The sequence below is a fragment of the Montipora capricornis genome, chromosome 1 (genome assembly GCF_036669925.1).
Source record: "Montipora capricornis isolate CH-2021 chromosome 1, ASM3666992v2, whole genome shotgun sequence".
In the NCBI taxonomy this organism is placed as follows: domain Eukaryota; kingdom Metazoa; phylum Cnidaria; class Anthozoa; order Scleractinia; family Acroporidae; genus Montipora; species Montipora capricornis.
Genome location: NC_090883.1, coordinates 20,507,016 through 20,529,519, shown reverse-complemented (window position 1 = coordinate 20,529,519; position 22,504 = coordinate 20,507,016). Strand labels below are relative to the sequence as shown.

Genomic DNA, 22,504 nt, shown 5'->3' with positions numbered 1-22,504 from the left:
GCTTGCGGGCGAGATAGCACGCTGGATCGTCTCGTCAAATGGTACTGATTCCAATAACCACCTCGAAGGTAACGTCCGTGACGGAATCGACGACATCGCGCCCTCCGATTTAATTAGTAACGTTGGCTCTCGCGCTGACTCGAAGGATTCTCGGAATTCTCGTCGTTCTAGGTCGAGCTCCGTGCGTTCGAAAGAATCGACCACTAGCTCTGTTCTATCTGCACACACAAAAGCCGCTGCGAAGAGAGCGATGTCAGAAGCAGAAGCTACGAAGTTCGAAGACTGGCAGGCCTTAAAGAAGGAGGAACTTGCTCTTCAATTAAAAAGGAAAGCTTTAGAACTTCAAACAGAAATAGCTAAGGCTCAGGCGGAGGAGCTTGCATACGCCCAAGCTGAAAATGACGGTGGGAAATCGATAACTGAAGAAAACGACACTAGCATGTCCTTAACAAGGGCGCAGCAACACCTAACTACAGACTCGGCACGAAACGTCATGAACGCTCAAACAGATGAGACAGTTCAACGTGAAGATACCACGATTTCGTCCGAGAAGACCAAAACCCCAAACAGAGCGCCTGACGTTTCTGAGTCTACGAAGGCAGATGCAAGTACTACTCCTCAGCCGAGTAACAATTCACCTGATCCAAAACAATCGTCGTTCGCTCCGATCACGGTTACGTCAGAAATCGATGAGCCTGCTCATGGTGATTCTACAAGAAATGATGCAATGGTCCGGCAATTGTTGGAGGCAACAACAACAGAGTACTTTAGCGCTGACCCTGCCCCAACCAGACGCTCCTGTTTATTCGAGCGTTCGTGACAAGAAAACTACAAGCGAAAGTGCTCAACTTTATTACTTAGTGCAGTACACCTCTGACGAAGTACAAGAGCTGGTAAAGAGCTGCCTTTCGATGAGTGAAGATACGTACCCTCCTGCAGAACAGTTATGGGTCACGCTACAAGATAGCAAGTGCATATGTATAAAAGTTGTCAAGTGGGCCTGCGCTCAAGGCTGAGGACGGCGAAGCATTGAAACCGGATGCAAGAACACTCTAACTGAGATCGGATATTTGAATAAGCTAGAAAATCCAGATACACTTAGAGCTATTGTCTTAAGGCTTCCATTTTGGTTGAGACAAAAGTGGCGTGACGTTGCCGACAACATTAGGGAAACCCAGAACCGTGAGATTACAATTGCTGATTTAAGTAACTTTGTCAGTGCCAAAGCCAATGCAGCCACTCATGCCGTCTTTGGAGACATCTCCAGTCAACCACTGCAATCTCAGGGAAGCTCTGGAGCACGACGGCGATTTCCACTGCACACCAAACCATCTTTTGGTACACAAGTGGAGGCAAGCCAAGAAAACATCAAGAGACAGTCAAACCAATCAGCCCGGAAGGGTCCTCTTTGCAGTTCCGACCACTGGCTTTCACAATGTAGTTACTTCAAGGAGAAACCCTTAGCTGCTAGGTGGCAGTACGCCAACTCCGAAAGCCCGTGTGCCAACTGTCTAGTTGCTGGACATTCAGCTAACTTCTTCCCCAAGAAAGGATTCTGCCGTGTTACTGGATGCAACGGAAAGCATTCAAGCTACTTTCACCCTAGAGGACAAGGAGCAGGTTCAGTCAGCTACTTCGGCAGCTCTGCGACTACTGAGGCTCAAGCTCAAACACGCAATCGAGGAAATTAACAAACCGTTTTGAATGGCTAGGTTAAAGAAAAGAAGGAAAATCGTTCATCCTTGTTCATCCTTGTTCATCAAGCTTGGCATTAGTTCCGGTTAAGGTTAAAGCACCTAGAAGTGATCTCATTGTAAAAACGTACGCCTTCTTAGACAATGGGTCTAAAGTTTCATTTTGTTCTTAAGACCTAGCTACACAACTAGGCTTGTCAGGACGTCCAACGTCGTTGAATCTAACCACCTTAGAAAGAGAAGAGAGCGAAAGTGCTTCACGGGTCGTTAGCCTCCAAGTAATGGATCTTGAGGAGTAGAATGCTGTTGAATTTTCATGTGTATTTACAAGGCCGAAGTTACCAGTGGCAGTAGAGAATGGAGCTCAGCAGGAAGATGTCGATCGTTGGCCTCACCTTGCTGGCATAAAAATCACCAGAATTGACGGAATTTTTTTGTATGCCATAATTTGCATAACCATAACAAATGAAACATTAAATGAAATGATATATCAAATGAATCATATATTGAACTTCGGATATCAAAATCAAGTGAATGGATCTCAGCAGGAAGATGTCGATCATTGGCCTCTCCTTGCTGGAATAAAAATCACCAGAATTGACGCGAACGTAGGCTTGCTGATTTCGACTGATGCTCCCGAGGTTCTACAACCAAAGGAAGTTCGAGAGAGCTGCCATAGTGGTCCCTATGCCACCCCTACGATATTTGGGTGGGTGATCAATGTTCCTCTGGGTAGAGTTCAAGGTTCTAACCTCTACACGGCCAATTTCATAAGAGTCGATACGGAGCTAAGCGAACAATTCCGAAGTTATTGCAATATGGAATTTAATGACTCTGTATATGGCGGAAAACCATCACTGTCACAGAATGACAAACGTGCTCTAGAGAGAATGCAAGGAACATGCGTATTGCAAGAAGGTCATTACACTATCGCACTGTCCTGGAAGGAAGACCCACCCTGTAGCGAGAATAGCAGAGCACAGGCCCAGATTGTTAAGGAAGCGTCTGCTGAAAGACTCGGATTTGCGAGTGAAGTACACAACCTACATAGAGGACTTCCTTCACAAGGGTTATGCAAAGAAAGCCCCAGCTATCGCCGTTCCTGGAAGAACGTGGTACCTTCCTCGTCATGCTGTCTTCCACCCAGCCAAGCCAGGAAAGGTCCGTATTGTCTTTCACTGCTCGGCTAAACATCGAGAAAGCTCGTTAAATGTCAAGCTCTTACAGGTGCCGGACGTCACTAATTCCCTGGTGGGAGTGCTAACCCCTTTTCGCCAGGAGGCTGTTGGTGTAATGGCAGATATCGAGGCGATGTTTCACCAGGCTAAGGTAACTCCTGAAGACTGTAATGCGCTACGATTTCTCTGGTGGCCAGACGGTGATATAATAGCACAACCAGAAGAGCTGATGATGGCAGTACATCTGTTTGGCGGAGTTTCTTCTCCGAGCTGCGCCAATTTTGCGTTAAAGATGATAGCCGGGGATAACAAAACCAGCTTTGATCCCGAAATTGTACGCACTGTGAGACGTAACTTCTACGTTGATGACTGTCTGAAGTCCGTGACGTCAGATGAAAGTGCTATCTTTCTGGCCAATATCCTGACAGAGCTCCTGCGCAGAGGAGGTTTCCGTCTCACGAAATGGCTTTCAAATTCTCGAAAGGTTGTAGAGTCGATTCCAGAAGCCAAACGAGCAACCGTGGTCAAGAACCTCGATTTCGATCTCCCTATAATCGAGAGAGCGCTTGGAGTGCGATGGGATGTAGCTTATGATTCCTTCAGCTTCAGCATCACCATCAAGGATAGACCAGCTACTAGAGGAGGACTGTCGTCCGTCATCAGCTCAGTGTACGACCCTCCTTTGTCCTTCCAGCTAAAATACTCCTACAAGACCTGTGAAAAAGGAAGTTTGACTGGGATGACCCCATTCCACAAGAAGATCTGACCGGCTGGCAGACATGGATGAACGAGTTACCAAAGCACTTTCGAGTAGAGCGATGCTTTAAACCTCGCGGCTTTGGTGAGGTGGAATCGTGCCAACTGCATCTCTTCTCTAATGCTTCTGAAGTGGCTTACGGTGCTCCCCATGGTTAATAGCAATGGCGATGTTAATTGTTCTTTCGTGATGGGCAAATCCAGGTTGTACCCATTGAAATCTGACACGATACCAAGAATTGAGTTATCCGCCGCTGTGCTATCCACGAGGTTAGACAGGATGATTCGAGAGGAAACCGAATACAGAATTGACGATTCTATTTTCTGGACGGATGGTACGTGTGTGTTACGCTATGTGGAGAACGACGAAAAGAGATACGAAACCTTCGAAGTCAACCGTGTATCTGCGATAGGCGAGCAATCCCTGCCAAGTCAGTGGCGCTACGTCCAGACAGAGCTCAATCCTGCAGATGACGCCTCGCGAGGAATATCTGCTGACGACATCGTTAAGCCTACACGCTGGATAAAGGGTCCCGACATTCTCCTTAAAGATGAAGCTATGTGGCCTCAGCGCCCCTCCGCCATGCTGAGTAATCAAGAGGAGGATGCTGATCGAAAGGCAGTGAAGGTCTCCGCAAGCAAGTTTCAGTTCTACCACTGCTATACAGATCGATAAGATGTTTCAAAGGTTCTCCAGCTGGTACAAGCTAAAGAAATTTGTGGGCTGGATTTTTAGGTTCAAAAACGGTGCCCGCGATGCTGTTATGAGACGAAAAGAAGGAAAAGTTCACTCCCTCGAACAAACCAGAAAATCAAGCCATTAGATGTTGAAGAGTTACAGTCCGCTGAAAAGGCTATAATTGAAGCAGTTCAAAGTAGAAGTTTCGGAGGAGAAAGGCTGTCGCTAAAGGAAGCAAAGAAAGTTAAAAGGTCCAGCCACATCATCAGTCTTGATCCAGTCCTCATAGACGGTACCCTACGGGTTGGTGGTCGCTTACAAAATTCGCCCTCCAGAACGCGATTAAACATCCTTCTATACTGCCCACATAGACTGAACTGTGATATGCCATCATATATTTAGTAACTTACTGTTTAAACCTTGTGTCGTTTTGTTTTGTTAAAGGCAACAAGTTTTTTACCGCCTTCAAAGGGGGCGGAATTTTAGATTTAAACGCATTTTTGTATATTTCGTTTACTCGTTAGGTGTTAATGGTACCTGTTGATAGTTTTATATGACGTTTCGTTTGCTGGTCGATACATTATGTAATTTAGCTCGCTCCGTAGGGACTCTTTCCGTTTTCCTACACGTGTTAGGCTTTAGGTTTCAGGTTTGCGTGAGTGTATTGAGTGATATAGTTGCGATCGGCTACGAGCCACGGCTATTTATCAAAGGTTTTCTTACTACCGTGCATGCTGTTGTCTCCTCTAGGAGCTAGACCAAAATGAGTTCCTATATATTTATTTTAGGTTTATTTTATCTTAGTTTCGTCACTTTGTCCATTTACTTTGGGCTTTTAGTTTTCTACATAGTCGTTTCTTTGTTTCTAGCGTTACGTTCTTGTAGCTCATTATACTTAGATAGTTGTCGTCCTATTTCGTTTATAGTTCGAACCACGAATTCACAAAGCTTTACCATAATAATTTCAAGCTATCTACACAGTAGTCGTACGTTGATTGTATTTACGTCTGCTGGATTAAACTTGGACTTTGGCATTATACGTGCGTTCGAATTCAGCTCCGACTCTATCTACGTTACACCAGTCGAGTTTTCCACAAAGGTAACCCTTCAAGGTTACAATGGTTACAAGAAATATTCCATTTGCAACCAATCTTGCAGAGTCCATTGACCCAACAAAGGCTGAAGTAATGATTTTTCTGTGGTGCGCGGAAATAAAAACGTCAATAGACTTGTTAACGTTGAGATCCATAACAAGGCCCTTGGAAAGAGTGACAAAGGCCAGGCTTAGTTTGATTAGGAAGACAATATATCAATTGCAGGCACTTAAAGTGTAACTACGAAAAAAAATCAGTTCTCATCTTTATCTCATTGATGCAGAAAGTCTCAATGAGGGGGCTTCAGGTGCTTACTGGATTACTCGATCAATGGGTTGCTAAATTTCTGATTAGAGCCTAGCGAAGACATTTGGACGAATTTTGTGGGAATTGTAAAGGATTTTCTAGTCAATTTAATAAAGGTTGGCGTTCTTTTTCTTGCGTAAACATCATTAGTTATTCACGTTTTGATTGCTAGAGAATGGACATTAAAGGATCTTTGCTATTGATATAAATTTTCTGTGTTTTGCACTACTTTTTCTTTCATGTGTAAGTGATGTTTATCCTCAAGTGAAGCTGTGACCCTGGGAGTAATGAACGCAATGTTAGCAATTGCGTAGAGAAGCCTGAAAAATTCAGTAGTTCAAAGGGGTTTGAACACGCGACCTCGGGTTTTCCTTTTTCAGACTTCTGTAGGCAATTGCTAAAATTGCGTTCATAACTGCGAGGGTCATATTTAGCCGAGCAGTCAAAGACAATACGGACCTTTCCTGGCTTGGCTGGGTGAAAGACAGCATGATGAGGAAGGTACCACGTTCTTCCAGGAACGGCGATAGCTGGGGATTTCTTTGCATGACGCTCGTGAGGAGGTCCTCTATGTAGGTTGTGTACTTCACTCGCAAGTCCGAGTCTTTCAGCAGACGCTTCCTTAACAATCTGAGCCTGTGCCTTGCAAGACTCCTGTTATTCTCGATACAGGGGGGGTCTCCCTTCCAGGGCAGTGCGATAGTGTAATGACCTTCCTGCAATACGCATGTTCCTTGCATTATCTCTAGAGCACGTTTGTCATTCTGTGACAGTGATGGTTTTCCGCCATATACAGAGTCATTAAATTCCATATTGCAATAACTTCGGAATTGTTCAACTCTTATGAAATTGGCCGTGTAGAGGTTAGAACCTTGAACTCTACCCAGAGGAACATTGACCACCCACCCAAATATCGTACGGGTGGCATAGGGACCACTATGGCAGCTCTCTCGAACTTCCTTTGGTTGTAGAACCTCGGGAGCATCAGTCCCAATCAGCAAGCCTACGTTCGCGTCAATTCTGGTGATTTTTATTCCAGCAAGGAGAGGCCAATGATCGACATCTTCCTGCTGAGCTCGATTCACTTGATTTTGATATCCGAAGTTCAATATATGATTCATTTGATATATCATTTCATTCAATGTTTCATTTGTTATGGTTATGCAAATTATGGCATACAAAAAAATTCCACTGAAAGATCATTAATATTTTTATGCGAATATTTTGAAGTCTTAAAAGTAGTAGTAGAATATATATATATATATATATATATATATATATATATATATATAGCGGATATTATATATATGAGGTGTCTCACAGTTATTTTGATTCTTCTAATTTCGAAAGTACTTGCGATGAATGCTGAACAGGCGAATTTGTTTGTCGTAATTTCAAGAGGAAGACTCCACTTTTTTTTTTTTTCATTTAACGGTCCGCCATTACTTGGTGCGGTTTCCACCGATAACTTTTCAGCAATCTGAATCGAGGAAAAATTGAGGTGATTTACTCACTACAATAACTTAAAAATGATCGACCTCGTTCCCAACGTTTCTTTGACGATAAGGAGAGAGACCATGGATTGAGCTGGTCACGTGGCTTTCCTTGGTTATATTTTCACCCGAAACTGGGCGAAAGCGTAATCATTTGACAAGGTTTTTTTTCAATAAACAATTTTTACTTACTTTAAAGGTAAAAAACGCTCAGGTTATATTGCCACAGGAGATTCCCACAAAAGCGGTCAAGCTAAAAACAAGAACTTTGTGACCGGTAAGACCTTCGACGTCGAGCGGCGATTGAAGGTCGCAAAAAAGAAGATTTCGTTAGTAACTAAAGTTGCTTCTACAGAACATACACTATCATCAAAAATACATCATACACTACGTTTGCTTGATAAAATTTATCTTTTATTTAACAGGCGCTAAAAATAGACTTCACAATTTGTGTTATAAAATAAACGCTAAAGCCCGGTATGCAGTTGCAAAAAATATAACAGCGACAATTCTCACGAAGATGTAAACTGTCTACTCGCTGTAAAAGCTTACGACTATGGAATCACTTTGTTTAACATTCGAAAGGAAAACGAAAATCAAAGAACAAAATAAAATACCTGCACAATTAGTTTGAGGTCGATACGTGATCACATAAATGGTCATAAATATATGACAACGACTGATCGACCGCCGAACATGTTTGTTTCCCATGGATAAACGTATTGCTTGTTTTCGTTCCTTTGTTTTCTTTAAACTTGCCATAAACTATTTGTAGATATCCTTCGTTATCAGTCAATTGGACTGCTCACTTCATCCTGTTCAAGTATTAAGATTGAATCCACACCTTATCACGGGCATAGAAGCGGAGCTCCGCGCGCGCGCGTGGAGCACCATGATTAAGAAAATATGGTAACCCATCATTTCGTTTATAGAAAACGAAATGCCTCCAATTATAAAGGCTAACATTGTACAGTTTAAAATGATCTACCACTCATCAACATTTGCCTTGTGAATCTTACGTTTCGTTATACATTTTATTATCTCATTGATAAACATTGTTATTTTCTGCTGTAATATGCTTCAATACATGCAGCGAACATTGTGTACCTCGATCGTTTTATTTTCTTGACATTTTGCCTTTAAGCATAAAGTTACATTTGATTGCTTTATTTGCATGAACATCCTACAGAAAGAATAAATAAGTTGTAGCCTGAAAGAAAAACGGGTGTCATGTGATACCCCTATCTCTCCACAACGGCCATTTTCGTCTATGCCCAAGGTGGCCGTTGTGGAGAGGTTCAACAAAACTACGTTTAAAACTATGAGCGCTTGTATTTCCGGCCGCGCTACGAAATAAAACTGCATGAGGAGGAAACGTACTCTTAAAAGTGATCATTTAACGGCTTACCTGCACATTTGTGACTAAGACATTGTCTGGTGCCGAAGAAGATGACTTGAAAATTAGCAAACTACAAAGGAGGACGCCACCTTGAGTGGTCGTCAACAGGCAGGAAAATCGGCGGTCACCGTAGTACTTGTTAAAATGAAGCTGACAAATGGTACAGAAATTTCCGATCATATCGGATGGAATGACACAAAGAGGGATACGTCTGAGAATTTCAATTTTTCTTCGGAAGCTTTCCCGTGACATGTGCTGTACCATTTGGACTCCAACCAGAACAAAAAGTCCCGGAGCTGCGCTCGCCGAAGGTGCGTGCGCGGAGCAGGTTGGGCAAGAATATATTTGGCAACCCATCGATGCGAGGAATTTTGATTTTGGTTTTGAAGTCATCCTACGACCGTCCGTCCCTACCCTCAACTTTTCATGTAGGCCAATACACAGAATGTTTGACTGCTGGAATCCGCGGTTTTTGCCGGAAAATTGCGTGGCCAGCGTACTGAGGATTTTTAATGTCGTACAAAGAGGAAAAAGGAGAAAGAGAATGAGAAATCTAGAGAGTAAGAGAGAGAGGCGACGAGTAAGCGATGCTCAACATGAAAGAGAGAGACTGAAAAGACGATAAAACGGGCGAAATTTCACTAAAAAACAACGGCAAATCGGGACAAGCAGGAGAGGAAAGAGCAAGCACGATTACGAGAAAACAGGCTCAATAACGGTGGCAAGAAACGGCGATAACAGCAAGAGACAGCACGGGTGAATAGAATAATTTAAAGCAATGAGCACGCCACACTGGTCGTGTGGTAATGAGCCTAGTTATAAAATATCTGAAAAGAAAAACATAAATGAACAATAATTAAAGAAATCCCGCTTTTATGCTTGCCTAAATATATAGAAGTATATTCATATGTTGGGGCCACGGGCGCAAATAGCTTTTCTAACATGTCATAAACCCTTGAAAAACATGAAGATCTATATCAATAACAATGCAGTATATATTCCTTTCCTACCTGTTGATTTGCAACTTCATTATCTCCACGATGCTTGAACCACAAAGTGTACACAACAGTGGAGTACAACCCAACGATCAGCAGGAAAGACATGCAGATGAAGGTCAGCCAAATTAAGCTATTAGCCATGTTTAACTTTTGATTTTTCCAGAAATATTCGCATGACCTCACACCTAACTCTTTTCCAAAACCTTGAAGAACCAACCCACGCATCATAAAAATCACTGCGAATATCCAAGTACATGGAATTATTATCTGTCAATTGAAAGAAGTGAAACTCTTAACAATCGAGAGTCCAAGCATTCCAAGTACAAAATTGCCTAATTAATTAAGGTGGCTGAACACGGTTTTTTTCCGCGATCAGTGGTATTCTAAAGGCAGGCGCGGATTTTAAAGAAAAAAACTTTTTGTTCCTTCCCGGAAACGCCGTATATATTCGCTTCCATTACGTAAACGTCATGGTGCTTCAGAAGTGTATAAAAATCTTACTTAGGAACCCAGCAAAAAGCTGCGCATGCGCATGGGCAAGAAAAGTTCAGACCAACAACTGTTGGCTATTTTACCAAATTACTCGGAAACCCGTCACGAAAAATCTGTCTGTTGAAATGATTACAGCTGTTAAACGTAGTTTATTTCTATTCAGCACTAAGTAAGGAAATGCTGCAAAAAAACCTATGAGTGAATTTTGTATAAATGAGGAATAAGCATCCTTAAGGCCTTGTTTTAATTTTGATGATTAACTGTTAAAAGGATAAACCTTCGTTGTATGACTTATCGGTGGCCAAGTTTGAGCCTCAAGCGAAAAACTGCATAAATATGGCAGAAATGAAAATATGCATGGCTATTTGAAAGCTGTGTACAGTCACCTTAACTGCCAAATCATGGCACTGGACGGTATATTGGACCCCATTAGTTCCTCCAATATCCTAGAGATGTAAATCCATCTTTGGGTAAATTTATCTCAAAATACAAGCATTCAATAAGAGAATATCTGTTGTATTATCTAAGAGACATACTTTCAAATTACGGGTGGTAAGTTTGCCTCTGTCTCCATGTGGATGAACTATGGTATTGTAACGTTCCCTAGCGATCACAACCATAGTGATAACACCAGCAATAGCTCCAGTCCACGCCGTCTTACTCAGGAACATGCAGATCGCATTACCCGGCATCTCATCTGCCGATATAATCATGAGGCTTACAATGAAGTGTAACAGCACAAAACTCGGATAAACGATGTCTGCAACTGCTAGGTTCACAAGTAAATAATTGAATGGAGTCCTGTAAAATAAAAGGAACTTCGATGGAGATTAGAGTTTCGGATGAGTATCATTTTTATTATCTTTCAACGTCTTTTCGACGTACTGCGAATTGTAGATCTAATTTCCCTAGGAGGTTTGATTTAAACTGAGGAATCAGAGACGGATAGACCTTCCCCCGATGTGGGATTAAATAGCATGCCATAGGAAGAGTTATGGCAAGAGTCCATCACCCCAGAGTAAGGTTTTTTTTAATACAGGAGCTCCGTGCGCGCCGAAGGCGCGCGCGCGGAGCACCATCGTTAAGAAAATATAGTAACCCATCGATGGGAGAAAATTTGGTTTTATAGCCATAACGTCATGAACGTCCGTACGTACGTACGTACGTCCGCCCCTCCATGTATGCCAATGTGACCAGTATCACGTAACCATATCACGGGCTTAAGTTTAGAGTTAATCGAGGCAATACTCCAGTTGACACTGTAGCTAGTTTACAGCATACAACTTTCATATTGGATATCAATGTTATCGTCAATTGACACCTGTCAAAACAAGTTATCCGCTGACCAGTATCAAGTGACCATATTTCAGGCTCAAGTTGCAACTTATCGAGGTAAGCTGTTTGTTTTTTTTTAAGGTGACCGCTGACCAGTGACTGGTTGTTGAATGGATCGCAGTCTCAAGCAAGGTCAGACACTCACACACACCTGAACGAGGCTTAATTTTTCGCGCTCTTTCTTTCGCTCGACGCGGCTACACAGCCATGCTACGTCAACAAAAGATCTTGACAGTCGATGCTTTTCGTGTTGTCAGGTACGGTTTAGAAAATACATTTTTCTTGCATTTTTCCCTGGTTTCAATCCGGGTTTAACATAATATAGCTGGCTGTGGTCAGGATACACTGGTGGCTACGTAGTTATTCAAGTCAAGCATTGGAGGGATATAAACTTAAGGCTGAGTGTTTATTTTTAATTTGTTTAGCAGCAAACCGCAAACCTGATAACAGATTCTTACACTTGAGTAATGGACTTTTGGTTGTGGAGACAATTTCTCTGAACACGGAAATTATATAATTAAAGGTTTGCGACATCAATTTGACTTGCAGATTGTATTTGGCAGCTATCAAAATCGTAAAATGAAATGCCTGATCCGGCGAAAAAAATGCTTTCTAGTAATAATAATAATAATAATAATAATAATTATTATTATTATTATTATTATTATTATTATTATTATAATTATAATACTACTAATAATAATAATTATAATAATAGTAATAATAATTATTATTATTATTATTATTATTATCATCTAGCGTCTTTCTAACACTCGACACATACAAAAATTATGATGTTCAATCAGAATTCGTTTAAAAGTAATTCACCAACACTAACATTGCTTCTTCACCGGTCTGTTCTTTTACAGTGTCCCAATGTGTAGGGTTTAATATATAGATTTAGCCAAGCCTAAAAGCGGAGCTCCCTGGTTAATTATTCTTACTGCCTTTAGGGTTAGTGAAAGGTTTCAAATTGTCCACGTTTTGATGTTTCCGGTTGCTGTTTTAATAATTAAATCATTTTCTTTGCTTTCTTCTGTAGAAAAATTCATTGCCTGACTAGTGAATTCCATGGTAAATTTTACGCTAAAAACCATATTGCACGAATCACAAAGCAATGAGTGCGGTATCGGTTTTTCGAGTGAAATTTACTTTGGAATTCACCATTTTGGCAATTAATTTTTTTTGAACCGCATGAGTTTTAAAAGAAAATAAGCACACCCTCAGGGAGGGAATGGAAATGGCAAAAAAAGCCATTTCAGAGTCAACTGTTAATACCCAGCGAATCGGAATCACGCTAGAATTAGAAACCATAAAAAAAACCTTGTCAGTTCAAGGCCAAAAAAAGAGTTTTACCGAGGTACTTTATTCCACCTTATCTCCGAAAACGAGATCATTTACATTTTGATTTATTTCATTGAAACAAGCCAGCTTGGCTTGGAACACGAATCGGCAAAATACGGCAATGCAACCAAGAAAGGACGACCTTCAAACAACATCCGCTCCAACACTAAATTACCTTTAGGTGCTTTAACAAACTTCTGAAAACCAAAGCTAGTGAAATTTCCCCCTATTTTTAGGAGAACTCATTGCGATTCTTGTCACTGTCGAGGCACATCGAAAACACCTTGAGCAAACCGATTAAAAAAGTACTTGTTCGCTCAGATTTTAAAGGAAAACAAACAATTCAACTTCATCTTTGTATCAAAAATAGTACAGATAATTGTAATTTAATCCCAGTTGACAATAAAAATCAGTTCGAGTTTCATTCCTGAACAAAGGAAAAACCGATTAAACCACTTTTTTAAAAATACGCATTAACTTTAAATAACGCATCCGTTAAAATAACAAACGGTTTAGTGCCCAAGGAAAGAATTTGTGGAGTAACTTCTTCCACCAAGTATGAGATATTACTGGTATTCTGTTTTGTCGTTGTCGTTCTTTCTCGCTCTTCTTTCGTTTCAGTTCTAGTCATAGGTCCTCCAGGCACCATGTAACCTTATCAGAGCTTCTAAAGATATGCCAAAAATTGCAATACAGAGAAAAAAGCAGCTCTAAGCAAATTAAAAATAAACACTCACGCTTTTTAAGTTTACATCCCGCCGATGCTTAACTTGAATAACTGCATAGCTGCCAGTGTGGACCACAGCTATCATGATATGTCAAACTGGATTGAAACCAGCGAAAAATACAGAAAGAAAACAATTTCCAAACCGTTTCCCACCTGAACACAAAGAGCATTGACTGTCTAAAAACTATATTTGACGTAGTATGGACGTGTAGCCGCGTCGAGCAAAGAAAGCGCGCGAAAAAAGAAGCCTCGCTTTTATTTAGGTGAGTTAACCTGCGTTCAGCGTGCAATCCAATCGAAAACCAGTACCTGGTCAGCGATCGACTTCAAAAAACAGCTGACGTCGGTGAGCTCTAAGCTTGAGCCCGTAATATGGTCAAGTGATACTGGTCAGCGGATACCTTGTTTTGACAAGTGTCAATTGATCAAAACATCAAAGATCTATGTTGTAAACTAGCATACTGGTGACATTGGCATACATGGAGGGGTGGACGTACGGACGTACGGACGGGCGGTCGATAACGACATGGCTTTAAAACCAAAATTTCCTGCATCGCTGGGTTACCATATTTTTCTTAACTATGGTGCTGCGCGCGCGGAGCTCCGCTATTAGGGAAACAACAAGTGGGCAAGTGTACCATTATTCTAGAACCAGAAATGGTGGTGCTGAGAATTACCTCATATCCCGATTCCTAGTAACGACAAAAATGACGAGTAGATTTCCTGTGATACTTGCAAGGAAGATTAATGACTTGATTGTCAACAATGTAACATCCAAGGAAGTAACCATGATCGCATTTGTCTTCCAGTAACCTAATGAAAAATTAAGTCATTGAATTAAATGTTAAATGTAGTCGGGAAGCACTCCTATGGTTTGGCCGTGAGCTCGATTTACAGTTTTCTATTTATACTTTGTGAACAAGTATTATTATCATTATTAATTCAATTGTCAGTATCGCGATCCTCATTTAAGAGAGAGATGCTAATATAACGCAGTAAAGTAAAGTAAAGTAAAGTAGACCTTGTTTAACGTCGATAACTCGTAACAGTAACTTTTAATCACTGACAAACCTGAGGTCGACGGTGAACTCATTTTACTCCCCCCCACTCCATCAGTGCTCCGTTTTACGGGTATTTAAAGCTACGTAGCTACACGGAAAGGAAAGGAGTCGAAACAAGGATGCGAGATCCGAGAATCGAACTCAGGACCTCTTGCACCAAGGCCGTGCACTAACCAACTGTGCCATCCTTGCGCAGTATAGTTGTCTCATTTTCCCGGCCTATGATTGGATGAAATTTGACCTGATCGCAACATTGAACATGTCGATTAGGTAAGCTCTAAAATTTACTGGCATCGCTAAAAATTCAGTTCACTTTCGATTGTATTTACTGCAAGAAGCTTGGATATTTTGACATCTACATGTATGTTATCCTCTTGATATCAATCGAAGTCTTCAGAACTAAAGATATGTTTAGTTTCCACAATGTTTTAAACTGTAAAAATACGAAAGAGCAGTTCATTTGTTACCTTACTGTCGACCTTGACTGCTGTGAAATAAAATGTCGATCTGCCATGAACTGTTTTTTTGTTTTCGAATTTTACAACCTCTATATTCACTGGATCGCGATTTTGCATTTTTTTGGGGGCCTGTTAGGACAAATTATATTATTGTATCGGGCGGAGTCGCTAACATCTATTATATTAGCGATTCCCGCGTAAGCAAAACTATGAGAGGATCGCTGCATTTGACAATTTAAGTAAATCACTTTGATAGAAAGGAAAAAAGCAGGTGATAAACTAAAAAAAAATTACTTAATGGCGTCAAAAAACAGCAATAATAAAAGGTGTTAAATTAAACTTTAACATTTCATCCACTATTTTTGCAACTTGGTCCAGAATGGTAATTTTTCATTGGATGCCACAAAAATCCATTTGAAACGGTACGGCTGAATTAAAAACTGAAGAATTTAGGTAAAGGCTGGCAATCCTCGGTTTTAGTGGCGAAAGGCCACAATCAACTATCTTCAGGCATTGAATTTCCAGATGCAAAACCCTTTCAAAATGACAAACATCACTAAATATAGAGCTTACCCACTGGATTTCAACTTCTTATTGTTCAGAAGCGATACAAGATCTGCATTAGAAACCTTGAAGCCAGTTATTTTGCAACGTCACTGAGAAAGGTCCTTGCGACAATATATATTTACCCTTTATTTTTATTTTTAATTAATATTCATTGAACTGGTGGCGCAACATAAATGACAAATGCAAAAAACTCGTAATTTGATTGGCTTGCGAAGGAAGATATTGATCTTTTAATTGTATGCTTAACAAGTGATATTGATCTAAGAAGCTAACTAAGTTATATCACGTTCAGTTATCGGAGAGAAACGTGGGTATAAAAAATACTAAACTCTACACAACTACTTCACAGCCATCCGGAACAAAATATGATACTATTGCCTACACGAGGTTCAATTAAAGTTTGGACTCCCTTTTCCACCAAAAAAAGCAAATGCAGCTTCATTCCAGAACATATGCAATTCAAATGTCCACTATAGAGGTGGAATTAACATGGACAAAAAAGAAAAAAATACAAGAAGAACTACTTCACTTTGTTAAGCATTTAAATCGAAATGTAGGGCAAACGACAAAAGAGGACAAGCCAGGTAATGAACAAAACTTAAACGATTTAAGGTGGCGATTGTTTCTCGAGCTGCCACAGTTTCAGCAAATACGGGTACGTTTTTCAGATACGAAGAAAAGTGCACGTGCTCGTAGGGCTGGTTCAGTTTGTACTCTTAAAAAACTTTAGGAGTGCTCATTTATTCCAGCCTGAAATTGCACGAGAAAAGCATGTGCTTACTTACAATAAGCTCATTGATGTACGCATTTTGATTGGTTCTAATCTATGACATATTAGAGAACAGACGCACAGCCGACGTCTTCATCAAGGACTTTGAATTCTTTAATATATAAAACAAATAGATTCTAAGTTGCTGTGCGTCTGTTCGGTGGAGTTTAATATCTACGACGCCGACGTCGACGAAAACGTCACCTCAAAATATAACGTTGCACTATCGTAAGCTTCTCGCGGTTTGGCCATCTCGTTCGCGTCCTACAATGTGGGCGAAGTATCCTAAAAATAAATTGGTACGAGTGGCTTTAGAGCACAAATAGAGAACGAAATATTCACATTTGAACGCTCACATTGTCGTCAAAACCTAAGATTTGGTGATTTCACGTCGTTTTCGTGCAGAGAACCGCACTTTTATGTACTAAAATGCGTGCCGCACGTGCAACACGATTATTATTCCTCTTTTAACCAATGATATTGTTGTTTCGTGGCGCTCTTGTTGACTACCGCGTCGTAGATCTTAAAGTCCCTAATAGATAACACAATACGCCAAAATCATGAAAATGTGGTAAGAACATCAGTGACACACTCGGCGTGTGCCACTTTTTGGTTCTCACCACTCAGGATTCGAAATGTTGCCTGTTTACCTGTCGATTTCAGGTAATTTTAGGGATTGACAGGTAAAAAATATTGATGCATGTCGCTGGCGACAGGTAAGAAAACCTTAGTAATACAGAATTTGTCGATTTGAATAATATCTTCATCCATTTCTCCACCCGAAGTCGTTCTCACTCGTGCAGCTCTCGCGGAGTAGTTACCAGACTCTACTCAATAAAAGCAAGATGATGCAATCTTTGTAGTGCGCATAACAAAGACAGCTCCCGCGTTTCTTTGCCGATCAAGCGTGAGTTTGCAATATGGATCGCTTTCTGACCCGTAAGCAATGTGCTTAAGTTGAAGAAGTACACGTAGAAGAGAATTTGGAAACGCCGACGACGAAACATAATATGCGAGTATTCAAGTTCAACGAGAAATGGAAAGATGGACGCCCGTGGTTGTCAGCAGAGGATGGAAGGATGTTTTGTTCTTACTGGAAAGAGTTTGATAAGACAAGCAGAAACAAATTCATCTCAGGCTGTGATATTGTTAGTTTTGATTTACTCAACGTCTTGTGTTGAACGTGGTTTCAGTCTTATCAATAGAGCTAAATGTGACTGGAGGTGCAAACGCAAAGAAGAGTCACTTAATGACCTCATGCATTTTACCCTTAGCAGGGTAACTGTAAAGAACTTTAACCCCGAGCCTGCCATTGGATTATATAGTGGACTGATGCTAAGAAAACCAGGAGACTAGCAGATGCTTATGGGCCAAACCAAAGGCCTCAATAGGCTGAGACAATAAGTTGACAACAAAAGGTCATTGCTTTCTATCAATTTATTATTAATGATTGTACAACCCCAGTTGAGTTTTTAAAAGTGAGAATAGAATAATATCAAATATTGTTCAAGTTGGATGTTGGTAGAGACAGGCAAAAAAAATATTCTGCCTGTCACTAGACACAGGTAAACAGTCTGGAACATTTCGACCGCTGCATATTAATTTGACGTCATCTGTAATCTATCACCTAACAGGAGCATGGCAACACGGAATCTGTTTTTTTAAAATTAATAACATAAAACCCACACTCATCACGCCAAAAATCGCTTAATTCAGGAATCACATTTAATTCGCTATCTGTGGCTTTCTTGATTATTGAAGAATCAAAATAATTTTTGTACTGAATACTGCGCTTTGGTATCTGAAGAGCCGCAGTTTTCTTAGCCAATTAGAATGGAGATCGTGTCTCATGCTATTATTATTCTTGCAACCAAGTAATTCCTAAATAATGCGAATAATATTTTGAGCCGTAGATCAAAAGTGCTAAGTTGTGATTGTAATTGGGCATTTTATACATCAATTCTTTTTCTTCATTGAAGTGAAATTAAGCTTTTGGGTGCTAGATTAGATACAGTAGACAAGTTAAATTTAGTTTGTAATTATAACTTGTCAAGTTGATTCCCACCTCTTAACTCGGCAAAAAATGATTTAAGGTTTCAGAATAACTCAAATTCTCATTTCAAAAAAGGCTGAAATTTAACGCATTTACATACATACATACTTGATTGACCGCTCCCCATAGGGGATTTTCAGGGCCAATGAAACACAACGAAACGACGGAACAGAACAACGACAACTGTTAAGAATCTCAACCGGCCGGAGGCAAACCAGTTGGCTATTTACAAGTGCAGCTGGGAAGTTGAACCAGGGACAACCAGGATCAAATTCAACGAGTGGTCAGAGCGGGTCTTGAACCCGGGATCTCCGCATCTCAAGGCTAGCGCCCTAACCACTGGGCCACACTGCCTCCTAAGAATCTTTATGTATACGAAACCAATGTTAAAGGAAAAGGAAAGGAAAGGAACTTTATTTAAGTGTCTAGTCGTTCTATTCCTAGAGCACTAATTGGGGACACTGTAAACTGAAATTAACAATTAAGACAAATCAAGTCAAATGTTGGTTTTTGAGGAGAGGGTAAACCGGAGTACCCGGAGAAAACCTGTTGGTGCAGAGTAGAGAACCAACAAACTCAACCCACATATGACGCCGGATCTGGGAATCGAACCCGGGCCACATTGGTGGGAGGCGATGGCTCTCACCACTGCGCCATCCCTGCACCTCAATGTTGACAGCATTGGCCCATTGATCATAAAATAATCCCTCAAACCCATGACCACTTTGTTTTCTTGATTTTAAGATTTAAGAAACACTGCAGCTTGTTTCATTGTTGTTTACATGGGCAAATCGTGAACGAAAGGAAATATTTGTTGGCAAATAGGATTTTTATGCTTTCTCATAGTGCTTTCTATCAATTGTTTACATGTAGTACTTTTCTGTATGCATAACCATGTCTCTGTGTATGCCAAGGGGTAAGCAAATCGGCAATTAATAGTACCCCCTCTTTGTGATATCATGCACGTGATTAGACTGACGCGTCCATCCAACAGGCAACAAGATTCTTTTTTCACCGCTTTACTTCTCTCTACGTTTTAAGGTAAGAATGTGGCTTTATAGTCGCTAGTCTCCGTCCATTCCGCCGGTTATTTAGTATTGTTGCCCCCTTGTTAATTTTGTCGCGATTACTTTCTTCATTCAATCTTTTAACCTGTCCCACGCGTCGCCACGCTCGATCGTCATCGCTTTGTTTTTGGACGCACCATTCACAAACTTCGCACTCTCGATCTTGGTATAATCAATTCCCTTTCCTCTGAATTGTTATCCTGGAGATCGGCACTAATGACCTCGCTATTTTGCCGCCAGAAGTGATAGGTTCGATTCGGCGCTGGATGATCTGGTTCAGTTGCTTTTATCTAGTTTTCCCTTGCGCGTGGTTGGTTGGTGTTATGTCATACCTCGTGCTCTCTCACATCCTGACTCGGCGCTCTTCAGGCAGAGAGCTGAGATACTGAACAATTATGTCAGTGTGGTACTCGATTCTACCCCCAATGTTTTTTTTGTTGGCGTCAAAGAGTTGTTAATCACACAGCTAAGGATTATTATTTACCGGATGGTGCTCATTTGAAAACTGCCGGGCAGTATCAGTTGTATCTTAGCTATCGCGGGGCCATTTTGAACGCTTTGTCCTACCTTTTAATTTGTCATAAGGCATGGGGTTTTTTGTTTTTCGCTAATTTTACTGCGAGTTTCATCCTTACGTAGTTTGATCAAGAAGTGGTTCATAGTTGGGTCGCGGGGTGTATCCCTTGCCTGACCATGTCCTCAAATCATGCATTACACTCTAAGTTGCCGAGGATTATCCTACAATTTTATTTTGTATGCAGGGTGTGCTCCTTGCAGTTTGTTTTTCGTTGGAGATTGTACTCTTTCCATGTGGTGTATTCCACATTTCAGAGGGTTATCCTCTTGCTTTTTATTTATATGCAAGGTGCATTCCTTGCAGTTTCTTTGTCCTCAGATCATGTGGTGTACTCCACGTTACATTATTTGAATTTGTGCGGACAGTTGATAAGGGGGCTTTTAGCGTCAACTTTATCTTTGAGAGGTTTTACTTTCCCTATTTATTTTATGCTATTTGTGTGTTTTCTATCATCTTATTTTATTTTTTTTAATTGCTTAATTTTTCTTTTCTCAAGTCTTATTGGGATAGTTTTTCTCAAATGGATCATACTTTCTGGAACGCTTTGAGTCTGCCATCTTTCTTTTTGCCTCCTTTATATTTAGTATTATTTAGAGATGTCGACTCGACGTTTTTCTCGTGCCCGTGTTCCATCCAACTTAGCTTTGCAAGCTGCAGCTAGTAGTCAGTCTCCCAGAAAGAGGTTTCGCCGCAGTGGACCATCGTCTGTTCCTTCCCTTAGCGGTCCTTCGGCAGGGGTAAAGGAGATACCTGCAGGCGTACAGGAGACACCTGCAAGTGTACAGGAGATCCCTCTGACAGCTGAAATCATCGACACCATTGTTCAGCGTGCCACGGATGCTGTAATCCAACGTTTGGCCAGTGGTTCTAGCACTGACAATTCGCAGTCCTTGGCATTTTCAGACTCTACTCAGCCAGCTACCAGTGCCTCAACTCCAGGCTTAGCTCCTCCCGCCACTCTGCTCGAGGTCCCCGTTGGGGCCCCACACAGTTCAACACCAAAAGCTCAAGTTGCTGGCTCAGCTACCACAGCTCCACCAGCACCAGGTCCATCACCGGGTCCATCCTCTTCATTCCCATTTGCTGAAGCTGTCGTCAACAGTTCCCTGGCCATCACACAAGCTAGCATTGCAGGTATACCCAGCACTCCCGAATGTTTGTTCACCTCGCCAAGTTTAGCAATTGATGCTAGAGTCTCAGAGAAGAAGATTTGGAACAATGAATATTTCGAGTTTAGTTTATTATTAACTAACCTAGTAGTGGAAGATCGTTATCAGTTAACGGTAAAGGGTGCAAAAGGCAACTCGGCAACACCAGCCATATGCCTTGAGCCTGTGGCCAAATCCAAAAAGCTTTTAACACTATATGCGTGGTTTAACTGTTTTCATATTTTTGTGGGCATTTATTGCCAAAAGTACTCCACTGAGGCCCCTGCCCTCATGAAGTATGGGGAGGTGGTTCAGGATTTGGCAGCCAGGGGGCACAATTAGCACAGCCAAAATAAACTACCCACACCAGTCAAGGTAGACCGACGTATTTTCTTTTTGTCTGGGTACACTTCTTTCATTGCAGAGCACCTTGTTTCAGGTTTTACGTTCGGTTTTTCCATTCATCACGAGGGCCAACGAATCTCAAGCCATTCCCAAAATTTGATGTCTGCTTTTCATAATCCGGACGTGGTGGATCTTAGTGCATGTAATTAGCGCCTATCATGACTGCCACGTTGCGAACTGCTGCAATTTTTATTGCTTTTTTCCTTTGGGCGTCCACATCGTTTCAAAATGCCCCGCATTTCTACCAACCTAAGAGGCTATTTTGGATTTTGCAGGGTCATTCGAAGACAATGTTTACCGCACAAGCTACATAGTCCAAGTACTTCATTTCGAATAATTAGTGCCAGGACAAAGCGTGGACATATCTGCCTATCCCGTCCCTTTCGTGTCGATTTGACAGTGGCCATGGACGTGGAAACCAGCCCAGGACCAGATGCTCTTGGAAATAACATAAGGAACCTTGCAAATATTATTCCAACACCGGTCTCTGGTTCTTCAGAAGCTTTTTGTGTTTCACGCCACGGCTATGCAAATAATTTTCAAGACATTTTATCAAGTCACTCGGTACATCTTGGGATGTGCTTCACCGCTGTCAATTGTACATGGGGGGCACGGAATCGAGTTTTTCATCGACTGGAAATAACAACAAAATTAAAAAGAGGCTATCGAGGTTGCAGAGCTAGAAGGAAAGTCAAAGAAAGGCGAAATAATCTGCTCTTCAATATTCCCATTGTTGAACCACGCCGGCCGTCACGCAACACCTGTAGCAGTCACACATTCAGTCAGTCAGCTGCAACTGCCCAACGGCTGGTGCCAAAATGTATGATCCTCAACGCCCGGTCTTTGGTAAAAGCTGACGCAGCCCCTGCTTTGTATGCTGAACTGAGTACTAATAATATCGACA

General features: G+C 41.3%; 1 protein-coding gene across 3 annotated transcripts in view; it reads right to left on the bottom strand.

Annotated features, from left to right (window-relative positions):
• The window catches only part of LOC138022870 (pyroglutamylated RF-amide peptide receptor-like), a 45,879-nt gene that overhangs the window by 2,402 nt on the left and 20,973 nt on the right, over positions 1–22,504 (bottom strand). For 2 of the 3 annotated variants that reach the window (XM_068870032.1, XM_068869897.1), the window contains 3 exons: positions 14,173–14,308; positions 10,626–10,890; positions 9,610–9,864 (listed from right to left, as the gene is read on the bottom strand). In XM_068870032.1, coding sequence (XP_068726133.1) covers positions 9,610–9,864; positions 10,626–10,890; positions 14,173–14,285 — 633 coding nt within the window. In that variant the 5' untranslated portion in view covers positions 14,286–14,308. Of the gene's footprint in view, positions 1–9,609; positions 9,865–10,625; positions 10,891–14,172; positions 14,309–15,587; positions 15,698–22,504 lie in introns of those variants that run through there. The other variant, XM_068869968.1, reaches the window with a different exon arrangement.